Source organism: Phoxinus phoxinus (assembly GCF_949152265.1).
Source record: "Phoxinus phoxinus genome assembly, chromosome: 14".
NCBI lineage: Eukaryota > Metazoa > Chordata > Actinopteri > Cypriniformes > Leuciscidae > Phoxinus > Phoxinus phoxinus.
Window position 1 is genome coordinate 12,860,108 of NC_136889.1, and position 16,190 is coordinate 12,876,297.

Sequence of the window (16,190 nt, forward strand, 5' to 3'; positions counted from 1 at the left end):
TTAGGAGAAGGAGCGCAAAGTTCTGTGCGTCACAATGCGCGTTGGCAAAAATGTGTATCAATCAACGTCACTACATCTGAACCGACACACCTCCAACACTTGGCACACACATTCCTTCAGTTTTCCCGTGCTCGATCGCTGCGGGCACAGTAACGCACTTCAGCCGGCAGTTTGGACATGAGGCGGTACGAGGCGCACTGACCGCGCACTGTTAAAATGAACTGCTGCCAAATGCCCAAAATACACAGGTTTACCATGTCGTATAGCTACAGAAGAGCCACTCACTGGGATAAGCATACTGACTGATTAATGCCCTGTGACTACGGACAACTACTATGGATATCACTTTGGACCCCCCTTCAACATCTGTTCTTTACGACGAGGAAGATGGAAACGAAACCTCCACCAATCTGTTCGAGCAGCCGGACTGGCAGGTGGCACTATGGGCGATCGCATACTCTCTGATCGTAATTGTGTCCATCGTTGGCAATGTCACTGTTATTTGGATAATTCTGGCACATAAACGCATGAGGACAGTGACCAACTACTTCATTGTAAACCTCGCCTTTTCTGATGCATCTATGGCAACTTTTAACACTGTCTTCAATTTCGTGTACGCTTTGCACAATGACTGGTATTTCGGTTTAGGATACTGCAAATTTCAAAACTTCTTCCCAATAACAGCAATGTTCTCAAGCATTTATTCAATGGCGGCTATTGCTGTTGACAGGTAAGCAATATCTATCTATCTATCTATCTATCTATCTATCTATCTATCTATCTATCTATCTATCTATCTATCTATCTATCTATCTATCTCATCATGGTGCTCTCAGTGAATATCACTAAACCTTAACATGATGTTCCCATGGATTATGATAATAATTAATCACCATCCTATTGAGATACGATGCCATAAACCATGTAATAAAACAGTTACAGCCTGCAAGTTCATGAAAGCCTAATTGTAGCTGTAATATAACACATACATTAACTATGTTTACCCTTCAAATGGCAGCTGGTTTTATGTGTTTTTTTGTGTTTTTTTGCTGGTCATAAATGGTTAAGAGCAGGTCTAAGCTGACCTAAATTCTGGATGATGGATCAGATGGTCTAACATCCACCTAGAAGCTGGTTAGAGCTATTTATCGACCAAATTTAACTTTTGCCACTGTGCTTAGAAATAGCTCTAAATATCAAGAGTATAGGCTATAAAGCTTTGATTTGTGCTCCATCACTAATCTACCACAAACGGGCAAAAACAGTTCATATTTACTATTAAAAGATCCCAGATGAATATTCCTATTCATGAAGTGATTATTATTAGCACCAACACTGCAGGACTTGTCACTTTCTATATTGTGTTCTTCTGAGTGACTAACAAGTAGATGATGATAGTAATTAAGCACGCACGGGAAATAACGCAACCAATCAATTCTCTTTCTGGAACAGCTCCTAAAACATTATGCAAATGTATCCAAAAAGCCCTCTAAAACATTGAATGCCCGTAGAAGGGTGAGTCAAAAAAAGGAGTTTTGCATTTAAAAGGTAGCCTATAGTCTATACCGTTCCCTTTCAATAAGATGTTGTTGTCTGAAATCCACAGATATATGGCTATAATCCATCCCCTGACGCCCAGGCTTTCCTCCACTACTACTAAAGTTCTGATCGGGATCATCTGGACTGTGGCTTTTTCACTGGCCTTCCCTCAGTGTTATTACGCCAGCACCCAGTTCTACTTCCCTCGGACTGTCTGTATGGTGGAATGGCCTGATGATTATGGAGGGAAACATCAGCTCTCGTAAGAAAAGTAGACAAAAATGAATAGCATCGTTCAATTTTTACTCTTTAAAAAAAAAAAACATTTCATTTGATTATCCAGTGATGCCTATGATAGCTAAATTTTCTTGAGTTATAAAATGATTTTTTGTTCTTAATACAATATCATATTTTTTGTGGCACAGATTTGACTTATGAAGTGATGCTTGATCTCACTAGATATCAGATTGCTGTGATTATCCTGATCTACTTGCTCCCTCTGCTGGTGATGTTGGTGACCTACAGCCTGGTGGGACAGAGGCTGTGGGGCAGTGAGATCCCTGGAGAAGCATCAGACCACTACCAGAACCAGATGCAGGCGAAACGGAAGGTCAACGATGATAGTATTTACTCATATAACTTTGTTAATGATATTCCAGTAATTCTGCACAGTCACCTAACTAACCTACTCACATACACAGGGTGGGTGACATAATGTGGCAAAATTGGATATGATGACTCGACGGCAAATGCTAGACTAGGACACTCTTCTCCGCTCCTCAAATACATAAAACATTAGCCTTTATATGTGGTGTTTTTTGTCTAAAGAAAAGTATGTACTTATTCAAAGATCCAGTTCAGTATTTACCTTTTAAAACAAGCAGAGACGGTCCAAACGTGCACTTCATTCACGATAGGCGGGCGGGTGGAGTTATGTGGTTTGACCGACAGTTTGAGGATCCAATGGAGTTACGAGGTTTAGTCACAAGCTCTTTTCAATACCTTTCATTGGTCAAATATTTACAAAAGCCATAGACAGACGTAAAGGATGACAGTATAATCTATGACAAAAAAAAGATAAAAAATTATGAAATGTGGGTAGGCTATACAAGCCTCTGCCTAACAGGAATAATGTTATACATTTGATCAATTTCTAAAGTAATTGTCGTACAGAGTTTTAGTATCATTAGAGAGAAATAATAATTACCTTTGTGCATAAATTTAAAAAAGTTACTCAGGTCCTTAGTGGGCAAAAATGTCCATGTCAGAAACTGTCATACAAATGTTAAACTTTGGAGCACAGACTTAAGTTTGGTCTCATGCTAAAGAAGACCCTAAAGAAGCTGATTTTATTTAAAAGTAAAAAAAACTAAAGTTAAAAAAACTGAAACAAAAACAAAAAAGGATAGAGGTTTACTTTTATGAAAATGATTTATGAACATTATTTTGTATAAAATATATAATTAATAAAAACATGTTGAACTCAAAAACTGCTATCAAAGCCATAAATCTATAAGTTGTGTTTCAAATTTGAAGTTGATATCTCAAAAAATGACCTTTAAGTAAGATTTTGTTTGGGCGCAGTACCAAATTTTCAGGACGCACAATGGATAATAATTAAAGAAATTGTAATTGTAATATATTTACATTTATCCTGTTTTTAAACATTAGATACATGCATACATTTTATTTTAAGTTAACATTTTTCTTATTTTAAAGGGTTTTTAATTTTTTTAATTTCAGTTTTAATTACCCTAGGCTATATCTGAAAAAATATATATATTATCACAAATGAATGTAGTTAAATTCCACAAAGACTCAAAGAATCAATGTTAAAACCTCTATACTGGGGACAAAAGTCTTTTCTTCTGGCAGAACAGGACATGCACTTTTTCACTTCTTTCACATTTTTCATTCTTTTGTCAATAATAATAAGCCTCTTCAGTGGGACTTTACATCGATGGCAGGAGCTATTTGTGGTTTTAGATTATAGTTCTTTGTGTAGAAAGCAAAAAAGATTCATGCCATTTTTGCTATTTAATAAAGGTTGTGAAGATGATGATAGTGGTGGTGACAACCTTTGCAATATGTTGGCTCCCCTACCACATCTACTTCATTCTGGGGAGCTTCAACAGGGACATATACAAGCAGCACTACATCCAGCAGGTCTATCTGGCCATCTTCTGGTTGGCCATGAGTTCCACTATGTACAACCCCATCATCTACTGCTGTCTAAACCAAAGGTAAATGCACATTCCATCTAATGTAAGACAGAAATTTGATGTAAACACATTAACGAAGATATTTAGTACAGCATTTGTATTAATGTCAGTTATAGTCTTGATGTGGCAATCTTTTTACTGCAATACTAATCAATATTTATGCTTTGTATTTACTCACTAATAACCTTGTCCATATTTAATGCACAAGAAGTTTGCATGTTGCATCATGCTGTCTTTCTGTAGATTCCGCTCAGGTTTTCGCAAAGCGTTCCAGTGGTGTCCCTTCATCAAGATTTCTGAGGAGGACAACATGGAACTGCAGCACATGAGGACCTTCCACATGAGACGCAGTTATCGCACCGAGACCACCAGCATGGTGGTCCGAAATCATGCCAGTGAACCAGAAGACAACACATCCAAACTAATCAAAGCTTGAGTCAATCATATTTCAGTGATGGGTAAACAGAGAGGGAAAAACACTATTGTTGGCTATTCTTAAAATCAAGCACGCCCACACTTTGCACTTAATACCTCACATTGTGCTCTATGGTGGATTCAGTGGGCTTTACAAGCGGAGAATTCGTCTATTCTATGGGTATGGCATAAGCACCAAGCCTTATTTGTTTCTGTGTTGCTGTTTAAAGTACTAGTACATGCTGTATAGATCAGTATGTTCTGTATATACACTACTGTTCAAAGTTTGTGGTTAGTAAGATTAAAGAAATTCATACTTTTATTCAGAAAAGATGCAGTAAAAGTAACAATACAGATATACAATGTTACAAAAGAATCCATAAAATGTATCCTGGTTTCCATAAAAACGACAAGCAGCACAACTGATGTCAACATTGAAATGTTTCGAAAGGATCATGAGCAGTAATGATGCTGACAATTCTGCTTTGCCCTCATAGGAATACATTTAATTTTAATATTAAAATAGAAAACAGTTATTTTAAATTGTAATAATATTCACCAAATTACAATTGTACTGTATTTTGATCAAACAAATGCATGTCTTGATTTTTATCAAAAACTTGGTTTCTCTAAACAAACAGTATTACAGACCCAAAACTTTTGAACGGTGGTGCAACTTATTGTTTTATACACCTCTATAGAGAAATGAATGTTTTAGACTTTAAATATTGGTTGAATGTCAAGTGGTGCCTGTAAAAAAAAAAAAAAATCAGCATTAAATTGGTCAGTGCATCTGTACCACAGGTCAAGGGTATGGATTGCTTGAAATATACCGTCAAGTGTAGACAGGATGATGACTGTCGTCTTAAATTGACAGTGGTGGACAACAGAGAGACAAAATGAGGAGGGAAAGATGTGTTGCATATATATATATATATACACACACAAATTAAACCAAACAGACATTTCAACATTGTAATTGTACTGTACATAAAGCAAGCTCACATGTCAGTGGTACTGTTTCAGCATGTATTATCTTTAATATAGTCTAAATCTGCATCTACATCCATACGTTTGACTGATTAAAGACAGTTTGCCTTGATTTTAGCCCAGATACAAAGAGATATTTCATTTGATTTCAATGCCAATACTATGTACTGTATAGTTTTCTTTCTGGTACAGCATTCAACAAATTTCAAATCTATACATAGATTCTGAAATATAGTTGATTAATAATTAAGCTGTATGTTTTACATATAAAAATAATTCTGTGTTTGTAATACTGTCACATACAGTATAATGGCAGTGGTAATACACAATTTATATTTTTTTGGTGATTTTGTTGGTAAAATCTCTGTTTGTTAGTTTTTCTTTTGTATGATTGTCTAAGATCCGTTTTACTTATGATTGTTCTGTGTTGAAATTGAAGTAAAGTAAATAGTGAAGTAATATGACTTGAAGTTCTTTACTACACCTTAGCTTCCAATTAAAGAAGGCTCATATTTGGCTCTCTTATACAGTAGTTAAATCTTTTATTATTATTATTAATTATCAGTTTTCAGTAGCCCAAGTGAAAATTAAAAGAATACTGTAAGAAATGTCATAAAGGGAGTATTTATTAGCCTGTGTGATTGGAAAATATCTACAATATTTCATGTGCTTTTTACGCATCGTCAGTACACTCATTCAAGAAATATAGCCTCTCTCTCTCTCTATCTCTCCCTCTCTTTCTATATATATACTGTATATATATATATATTTCAGGATTTATTTTTTATTGTACATAAATTTATCACACAGGATGTAAATACTGAACAAAATAATGCTACATTGTTTGGGCAACCAAGAAGGAAACCACAGAACACAATTTCAGTTGATCAAAATATTTTTATGGTTTTCTCCTGTTTATCCAGGAACATCTATTTATATAGTGCAACTATGAAATAGTACAAAATCAGTGGATGCTAGACCTTAGTTACCAAATAAGGCATGCATTCATCAGAAGATCTCTGAGCCACTACAGATTCACTCTGTTGTGGAAATTATCAATATTCAAAAACCTGGATGAAGGAGACAAAGTCGTTTCTCAAAGGATTAAACAAAGTATTTTATTTCATGCATGAAATAAGACGTTCCCACACAGACAGCGTCTGATATGAGAAGGCCCATGGCATTCTCACGCAGAGAGCATCTGACATGAGAAGGCGAAGGCTAGTCCCTTTCGCCAATGTTATATACCCTAACACATCCTGTGTAAAAAAAACCTTTTGTTACCTTAAACCCAGACATCTTAGCTCATGGTCTCATGTGCTCATGGTCTCATGTCCAACATAATTTCTATCAGACAGAACACTTGTCATGTCAGCAAAAGTTTCCTGTTTTTAGCTACAGATCTTGTGTGCTGATCGAAACTGCGCACACACATATTGTCAGCCTTCACATGACTCAGAGAACATTTCGTTCCTGAAAGTTTGTCCTAACTTTTAACATTTCTAAAAGCTTGGTTTTATATCTTTAATAATGTGCTTTTTGCTTATATGATTATATTCCTTTAAATTCTCATGAGTAAACAATACATCTTCAACGTTAATAAAAGTTGTACCCATATAAAAGTAAAAGAACACATCTAAATGTAAAATTTCCATAACAATCCCCCATATGTTCATTCAAAGAACATACACACAATTTGACATTTACTTTTCCATAATCATAGTAATTTAAAACAGGTAAATTTTCCCCATAGTTACTTAATTTTCTAGTCAAACTCCTGTTCGCTCTCGTTCTCATAATCCTCATCATCATCAGCCACTGAAACATTAACTTCGTCCTCTGGTACCCTACTTATCATTGTTGTGTATTCCCCTGGATTCATTCTCATCATTGTGACAGTCACTGCCTTAGCAGTGATTCTAGAAATACAATTCATTAAACATGGAATCATCAAAAGAAAAATCAAAATCAAAATCCGATTGGCATAATGGTACTTATTAACAATTTCGTCCACCCCTGCAGGCCCAAGAACAATTATCTAGTGAAGATGACATTTCATCTGGAGTGGCTATGGCCATTTTCATGTGTTCTATTATGTCTGATATATTTTGATAGACGTCAGTCAAATTAAAACAACAAGAGGTTCCTAACATTTTGCATATTTTCCAATAATATGTTATACATTTGTTATTATTCATGATTATCGTGGTTTTACAGTGTGCTGTATCAGCCATTATTACCCCTTGTTGCGTCCCTAATTTACATAAACATACGTCGCCTAATTGTGGTTTCACTGCCCATACATTGCCAAAGTCTCTAGTGCTGTGTTCTGATGGGTTCTGACATTTGACTTTCTTTGGAGATATTGATTCCAATTGATTCTTTGGAGATATTGATGCGAGAAAATGTTCTTGTTTGAACGATATCAGTCCCGTTTCTCTATGTATTTTTGTCTCAGGGCAGGTCTAGTTGATATCAGACAGGTTATTCCAATGCCCACGCCGTTAAAGTTCCACAAAGTCCTTGATGCAGTTCTGACCACTTCTAAAATTGCAGGATCATCTCTTACTATTGATTCCTCTGCTCTCCAGTGACGGTGGTTTTCAAATTGGTAACCTACGGGATGACACGCCTCTGGTTAGTCTGATCTCTGTTTGGCACTCGTTAGCTTTGAGTGGGATTCTTCTTCCGTTGCAGCTTCCGCATGAGCTGATGCTTCTCGACAGTGCGTCCCATGGCATCCACGAAGCCCTCTCCTCGACTTTCACCGCAGTGTGAGTTGTCAGCAAAACCTGGAATGGTCCCTGTCACCTTTTCGCCTTCCAATGCTTTCGCCTCAGATCCTTTATCAACACGAAATCTCCTCGGATGCTGTGCAGGGCCGTCTCAGCTGGCTCTGGAACTGCTGCCTGGACCTGTTTTGAGATATCACAGAACACCTTATCCAGTTCAACACAATATTGCAACATGTCATTTTCACACCGACTTGTGTCAGGCAATGTTCGAGGATTTTGTGCGTCCCAGCCCCTCTTTCTCATTCTCTTGTAAGTTAGCTCCTCCCCATTCTGGATGTACCCAGAAATGTTTCAAATTGAAATTGCACTGTTTACAAAATGTGAACCATTGTCACTTAATAATTTTTCAGGATTTCCCCATCGTGGGACAATTTTTGTAGGAGCAGTTTTGCCACTCCTTTTGAATCTGCCTTTGTTGTTGGCATGGCTTCTACCCATTCTGAAAACATGTCGACTGCCACTACGCAGTATTTCTTTTTGTCAGATTTTGATAAGTCAATATAATCGATCATTACATGTGAGAATGGTCTTGGCGGCCTGGGATGCCCCACCTGTCTCATTGCCTGACCCCTCCCCACATTGTTAGTCCCACAAATCAAACATCTGCTGCAAAAATCTGCTGCCCCTGTGGAAAAAAACTTTGGTAAATCAGTTATTTTGCATAATAGTAAACATCCTCCCTTTTGAGACATGGTCCAATCCATGCATCAAACTTGCATATACCTGAAAGAAAATGAGAAGGTAAACATGGTTTGTTATTTATTGGTTTGGGCCCCATTGTCCATTTTTATATTCCCGGCCTGCCTTCCTCCATTTCTCTTTATCATAGGCAGAAGAGTGTTGTTGTTGCATCGCTTCTGTCACCTAGTTCCTCATTCAGCCGTATTGCTATGGTTATCTGAACAGGAAGTCGAGCTGCAGCCTTCGCTGCTACACTCTGTTGTCCTGTTTTCCTTAGAAAGGTCATCACTACCCTACGTATGAGCCTGGCACTTGCAAACTGCCACTTCCTTTTTCATGGATACTGCATTTTCTTTTGCCTATAGTCAGATTTAGGCTTTATTTGAATCGGCTCACAATCTGCAATCAGACCTACATAATTTTTTTTTTTTTTTTTTTTTTTTTTATCAGTAGCCCATAGTCATTTTGGAAACTCTCTCCAACCCGTCTGTTATGACAGGGAGTTGTGTTAAACTCGGTCTGTTTAGTTTCACTTCCTCATCCAACACTGTGACTGCTCTCAAACTTCTGTTTTATGACATGGCTATTTGAACCAAACGGTAATTTCACTTTGGCAGATCAGTCGTTTTTGATCTATCATGACCCAGTCGGTCAGTTCATGGCACCTGGCCATGAAGGGACCCGCGTCACGCCATTCAGCCTTCACTGGTTTGGCCAGTGATATGAGGCTTGTGCATTTTCCATGTCATAAAACACTGTCTGTTTGTCAGTCAATTTCACATTCAAAACACACCATTGGTCAGTCCAATACACATAGTCAGTCGTCACAATTTCTATGTCAACATTAAATCATCGCTGCGCATATTCATCATCATGATCAGTGCTTACATGAGAAGTGCAATGTAAATCTGAGTCTTCCATAAAGTCAGACGATGGCAACACTCTGTCTCGAGCTTTTTTCCCCAGACATGTGTTAGAAATCTGCCATTCATATACAAACAGAGAAAAATCCTCTGTGCCTTGAGTTTCATGCGTCATTCTCATGTCAGCAGTCAAGCCCTGATCATCACAGTGAACAAAACACCCAATTTACAAAGTAAATCCCTTCGCATTAAATTCACTGGACATAACTTAGTAATTTAAAAAACAATGCTCAGTTTTTATTTTTATTTTCCCCTTCAATTGAACACTCAAGTGTTTTCGAATATGGTTCTATGGCCACATGACCAGTTGCACCTCTGGAAGAAGTCGTCTTACCAGAGAGTGGAATTGGTTTTTCAAACTCTGTGGCTTTAATTACAAAATTGGAAGCTCCCGTGTCAAGCAGAAATAGTAAAGATACGTCATTAACAGTCATTTCTATCAAGGGTAAAGAAATATGAGTCTTATAGAAAACCCTAGCAAGCAAGTCTTCATTGCATAGAGCAGAATCAGAAAATAAAGGTAAATTATACTCATCAGCTGGAGAGACAGGAACCCCGTCGCTCACCCCTCCTCCTCCTTTCAATCCGCCTGACTCCTGCCTTTGCCGTGTGGGCATTCATCACGCCAATGTCCTTTTTGTCCACAATGAAAACATTTGTCTGGATCATAGGGCTCTTTGCGTTGTTGTTGAAATGGTTGACAGTTTCGTCCTTTTCCACGACCACGACCACGTCCTCTGCCTCTTCCTCGGCCATTGTCTCTCTGGTTCTGTTGGTGATGGTTGGAGTTGTTGTTGCCCATATACACACCTTGCATTGTCACCAGGGCCAACATGAGGTCTTTGTCTTTCTTGGCTGCGTTGATTTTTCCCTGCACTTTCATGATGTCTTGCGTGTCGTCTCATTTCTGCTGTGGAGGCCATTGCCATCCGACACAGCTCTTTTGAATTGCTTTTGAAATGTCACTGTCCAATCCGTCCAAGAACAAAGTCTTTACTCTCATTTTCTGGAGGGTTGCAGAGTGGTGGCATGGTTCTTTGTGTGGTGCGTTAGGAACTGCGTGATCCCGTCCTTCTGCGGCGGCTGGAATCTGGTTAGGATTGCGAGGAGTTGGAAGATGAGCCGGATGAGTCCTGTCCTCCTCTCTTATTCTCACAAAACAAAAACAAAACAAAACAAACAATGCCATAATAGGGAGAAGAAGAAACAATGTCAGAGCAGTCATTTTTAAGATTGCATAATGCTTTTCTCTATGTGTCTTGTCTTTCTTCTTGACAACGTGAGTCGACCAATTTTGCTTTAGTTTTAGTCAAATGTGACATACTTAACCCCCATTAAACCCATAATTTTCTTTCAAATACGGCACATATTCATGATACCAAATCCCTATAGCTTTGTCCATTATTTTGTATGAACCTTTCGAGAAATCAACCTGTTCTCCATCCTTCTTTTTTGAATTTTCATTACCCATTTTTATTCTTACAATTTTGTTTGTTCAATTTCCCTATATTAATTAATTTTGTTTTGTTAATTTATATTTGCATATTTTTATTTATTCTTTTATTACTTTATATTTATCTATCAATTTTCCTCGCGCAGTCACCCACGCTCTCCTCTACGTATTAACTTTTCCCTGGCGCAGCCACCCCACGCCTTGCCTTCATCCGTCGATGCAGGTCTTTCCAAATTGCCTAAATTCGTCAATATAGGTCTTTCCCAGACAAGTGCTTATGTCTGGTGTTTGAGAAATTTCAGCCTTATTCTCAAAACTCTGGCTCTTTAGGGAAATTTTAATACGTTATGTGGTCTTATCCCGGACCTGTTTGGGAACTTGCTATCAGGTCTATCCCAAACGTGACTCTTTAGGAAAAAATATTCAATACGCAAATATCAATCAACAAAATTTGTCTTATTTGCTACATAAGAAATTTTCTCTCACCGTCTTGTGAGTCTCACTGTCTGTGAGTTCTTTAATCTTGGGATTGCGTCCACCTAGGTCGTCGTGAGGAGTTGAACAATTCTCTTTCCTTAACATTGAGGATTTTGAGCCGTAGAGTATTCTCTCGGGATGATCAGTCAATTGTTCCCCTCACAACGATCATCGGTGTTGCAATCGCATCCTCGTCGCCATTTGTTGTGGAAATTATCAATATTCAAAAACCTGGATGAAGGAGACAAAGTCGTTTCTCAAAGGATTAAACAAAGTATTTTATTTCATGCATGAAATAAGACGTTCCCACACAGACAGCGTCTGATATGAGAAGGCCCATGGCATTCTCACGCAGAGAGCATCTGACATGAGAAGGCGAAGGCTAGTCCCTTTCGCCAATGTTATATACCCTAACACATCCTGTGTAAAAAAAACCTTTTGTTACCTTAAACCCAGACATCTTAGCTCATGGTCTCATGTGCTCATGGTCTCATGTCCAACATAATTTCTATCAGACAGAACACTTGTCATGTCAGCAAAAGTTTCCTGTTTTTAGCTACAGATCTTGTGTGCTGATCGAAACTGCGCACACACATATTGTCAGCCTTCACATGACTCAGAGAACATTTCGTTCCTGAAAGTTTGTCCTAACTTTTAACATTTCTAAAAGCTTGGTTTTATATCTTTAATAATGTGCTTTTTGCTTATATGATTATATTCCTTTAAATTCTCATGAGTAAACAATACATCTTCAACGTTAATAAAAGTTGTACCCATATAAAAGTAAAAGAACACATCTAAATGTAAAATTTCCATAACAACTCACATGAACTACATAGGATCACTCACAAATAACCAGCCAGAGCACACCGAAGGACATTTACTGGGAATCAGTACCGATAACCCGCACATCTGCACACACACACACAGCAGAAATCTGACAAAAGCAATACGCATGATACAATCTGCTAAAGTCTTCGAGTATGAGGGGATAAGACTATTTCATAAGGGGTGGATCTGCAAAGGCAATAGGTTTTCTGTCGTTCATTTGTATGGCGACAAGTATAAGGAGCTTGAATTATGCAGGAAGGCAGCTGTGACTGCGAGACTGAACTTGTACGTCTTCTTCACTTCAGTCATGACAATACCAATGTGGAGCAAACGTTTCTCAAATGTTTCGCAATATTTACAACACAAAAAAACTGCCACAGACAAATGACAATACGCAGAGGTTTGGAATTAGCTTGGCATCTTCTCAACAAAATACCTTCTCTCCCCTTTAGGTATCCATTCCTGTTGCGTCTTCCATCAAATATAAAAATAAAATAAATAATATTTTCATATACTTGGTCAAATATCTTAACTTTAATGTTTGCAATGAGAATACATTTCTTCCCTTTTTCAAATATACATCCATAAATACTTTAACCACAGTTTAACATCTTAAAGAACATCTTTATATAGTTTGGGTGGACACAGATAGATCAACCCCTAACAACACACGTAGACACACACAGAGAAAAGGCTGACAGGAACATGTAGGCCTAGGAGTGAATTACAAAGCAAAGGGGCCACAGCTCTAGGAATGAGTAAAAGGATGTGCCGGGTCATGGTGAATGAGAGCCGAGTCACAGCTGCGAATGGAAATGTATATGCTCCGAGAGAGCTAGAGAGTTGATTGAGGGCTTGTTCGATGAAGGGTTCAGCTCTTTTGTTCTTGCTGGCGCATGCGGCACCCGACAGCAGTGATCAAGGCGGCGCCTTTCCCGCTTCCGTCTTCTGAGAGAAGGAAGGTGACGTTGCACTTGGGGGCGAGCTCCTTCACAGTTTGATGCATTATCCGTGAAAAACTGAAGAGAAGGAGAGGATAGGTCAGATTTCACAAAGAATATGTACTGTACGGAATCATAAATACATCCTTTCCTCAGGCACTTACTGTGGATGGAGCTTATACAGAGTGCCATCCACCCCAACTGTGATGTCCAGATGGTCCAGGCTACGGTTCTCCCGGATTTTGTCTACAACGGCAGCCATTCCCGCTCCACAGAGCTGGGCAGCCCGGCGGGAAACGGCTCCACACACTTCCTTGACAATAATACTGTCATCGCATGTGCTGTCCAAGCCCAGATGCTGAAGAATGGACCTCACTTGCAGTAGCGCCAAGCGGTCACTAGAGGGAAGAAACAGCATGTTAAACCATTACCATTAACAATCTGAAGTAAACAATATAAAAATGTAGGCCTATATAAACAGCATTCCAGTATGTCTGGTTTTCACGATGAAACGTGGCAAAATAATCTAAGAAAGTGCTGCAGTACCTCTCAATTTGGGAAAGGAACTTGGTTTCGAAGATACCCCTGGTCTTCAGGGTCTCAGAGATCTGTCCTCTGAAGAGGAAGCCACGCTTTGTCAAGTCAATCAAGATGTTCCGCACAATCTCACCCAGGTACATGCCACTGCACATCTTCTCATATCTAAAAGTGAAAAAACAAACATTTAATATTTAGATCTCTTTTTTAAATGATTTTGAAAGAAGTTTCTAACGTTCAGCAAAGCTGCAGTTTCTAATGTTTGCACCAAATTGTGAAAGTATTTTAAAGTTCTATTTAATCCTGTGATGAATTTTCAGGATAATTACTCCAGTCTTCAGTGTTACATGATCCTTCAGAAATCATTCTATAATATGCTGATTTGGGAACTAATTATTAAGTAATTATCTATTATTATCAAGTTTTTTTTTAAGTTTTTTTTTTGCAAACCATGATACATTTTTTTCAGGATTCTTTGATGCATAGAAATAATCTGTTTTAACTGTCACATCCTCTGTTCAGGATTTTATGGATTTATGGCAAATCTCAAATTCCACCTCTCTTATGTGCACTAACACTGAGAGTATTTATAGTGTCTGCATTTACATTCTTAAATTACAGTAGCAATACAAACAGTAAGCCCCTTATTTCACCAATTCTTCAAGACTAGCTTTCTGAGATTTAAAATATTTTGCGCTCGCTACATTTGTATCCATTTATTTTCGAAACTCCCCCCCCCCTCAACCTCGACTGCGTAAAACTGCTCACCTTTGTTTGCCGGCATTGAGGGAGAGATCATCCACAGCATTATCATACTGAGTCCTGATGTCATCCAGGCAGCCATTATCTCCAAATGCTCCCCACTCCATGTTCACACACATCCTGCCCTCCAATCCATCGACCGTCTCAATGTTTCGCATTTCCTCCATATAGCAGGCATTGCTGCCCGTTCCTAAAATCACAAATGAAAATATCTTAGCATCCTCTGCTGAGTCAAATCTGTTAAAAAGACTCTAATAAAATGAATTAATTTTAAAGTCACATTGTACATATTGTACTAGAGTGTGTAATACATAGTATAATACTGAATTTACCTGCGATTAGCCCAACCTCACAAGTGGGTTCCTCATATGCACAGGTCATCATTGTACCCACTGTGTCATTCACTACGGCTACAACGTCCAAATCAAACTCCTGTGCACAATATAGCATACAAAAAAAATAATTACATCTGTAATACACAGTCAAAGTAACAAGTATCAAATCTGGATTTAAAAAACGAATTAATCCATCAAAACATGTCTCGTCTTCTCACTTTTGTAACAGTAACTCACCTCTCTCCTCTTGATCCCATCTCTCAGGAGGCTGACAACATCTTCACCTTCACAGTCTGTGGCTTTAAACCCCTTTGTCCAATTTACCAGAATTCCCTGTATCCATCAAACCATGAAAAAGTCATCAGGATTTAATTCAATAGATGAGCAAAGAAAGTTTAAAGAGAAGGCAAACAGGCAGCTCACCGCATCCAGACTAGTTTGCCTGCAGGGGAAGGAAAAGGTGAATCCTAGAGGCAGACGGGCGTTCTTCATCCCCATATAATCCAGGAAGTCAGATATGCAGTACACAATGTGATCAAAGAGCTGCAGGGGACAATTCAAATCATTTAGGGTTGCAATATTGTCTTTATTTAAAGATGCAAATCATAGTCATTAACACTTTTCCCATCTGTGTGTCATACAGCAATGTACATACACTATAATGTACATACACTACTGTTTAAAAGTTTGGGGTCATTAGGATTAAAACTGTTTTTTTTTTTTTAAGAAGTTTCTCATACTCACCAAGGCTGCATTTATTTGAACAAAAAACGGAAAAATACTGTAATATTGTGTAGTGGCTATTTTATGATATTCACTGATCTTTAGTAAAATATAGATGATTCAAAGAATGTCACATGTGTGACTCTCACTTGTTAGTGTGAGAAGATTCTGTTTATGTACCTGGGAAGGCAGAAGGGAGAGACACTCCAGAGAACAGACGAACGAGGACCTCTGACCTAGATGTCAGAAGGCCATTTGGTGAAGGAGGGCTTAGGAGTTGGCTCTAGTGACGAATCGAAACTAGTGTTATGGCTTCCTTGTCTATGGAAAACCACTGGATGGAAAACTACTGTGGGAGGAGGGCTCTGAAGAAGAAGACCTTGAATCTTAGATAAAAGCTGGTTCAGTCTGTCTGGGGGTGTGTCACTCTTCTGCACAGGGTAACAATTGTGTATTAGACTGCTCCTATTCTTGCAAGAATAAATACTTTAATTTTATAATTTGACTCTGAGTCTCCCTTACGCAGTGATGTTTGTTTGATGAATTTTTGCCACAACAATTTGGTGT

At 38.3% G+C, this 16,190-nt stretch overlaps 2 protein-coding genes across 3 annotated transcripts in view; one reads left to right on the forward strand and one right to left on the reverse strand.

Annotated features, from left to right (window-relative positions):
* Nucleotides 1–2: 2 nt before the first annotated feature.
* On the forward strand, nt 3–5,622 carry tacr2 (tachykinin receptor 2). The gene is made up of 5 exons (XM_079635868.1): nt 3–730; nt 1,607–1,801; nt 1,999–2,149; nt 3,586–3,782; nt 4,005–5,622. The coding sequence occupies exons 1-5, from the start codon at nt 336–338 to the stop codon at nt 4,195–4,197; spliced, it is 1,131 nt and encodes a 376-aa protein (XP_079491994.1). The 5' UTR covers nt 3–335; the 3' UTR covers nt 4,198–5,622.
* A 423-nt stretch (nt 5,623–6,045) lies between these two features.
* Nucleotides 6,046–16,190, reverse strand: part of hk1 (hexokinase 1) — a 30,110-nt gene continuing 19,965 nt past the window's right edge. The window contains exons 12-19 of one of the 2 annotated variants that reach the window (XR_013800173.1): nt 15,324–15,443; nt 15,138–15,233; nt 14,898–14,997; nt 14,572–14,755; nt 13,813–13,968; nt 13,431–13,664; nt 12,317–13,344; nt 6,046–6,205 (exon numbers count right to left, since the gene is read on the reverse strand). Coding sequence is in view for 1 of the 2 variants with exons in the window: in XM_079634931.1 (XP_079491057.1) it covers nt 13,197–13,344; nt 13,431–13,664; nt 13,813–13,968; nt 14,572–14,755; nt 14,898–14,997; nt 15,138–15,233; nt 15,324–15,443 (1,038 nt within the window). In the remaining variant the exon portion in view is untranslated. Of the gene's footprint in view, nt 6,206–11,752; nt 13,345–13,430; nt 13,665–13,812; nt 13,969–14,571; nt 14,756–14,897; nt 14,998–15,137; nt 15,234–15,323; nt 15,444–16,190 lie in introns of those variants that run through there. The other variant, XM_079634931.1, reaches the window with a different exon arrangement.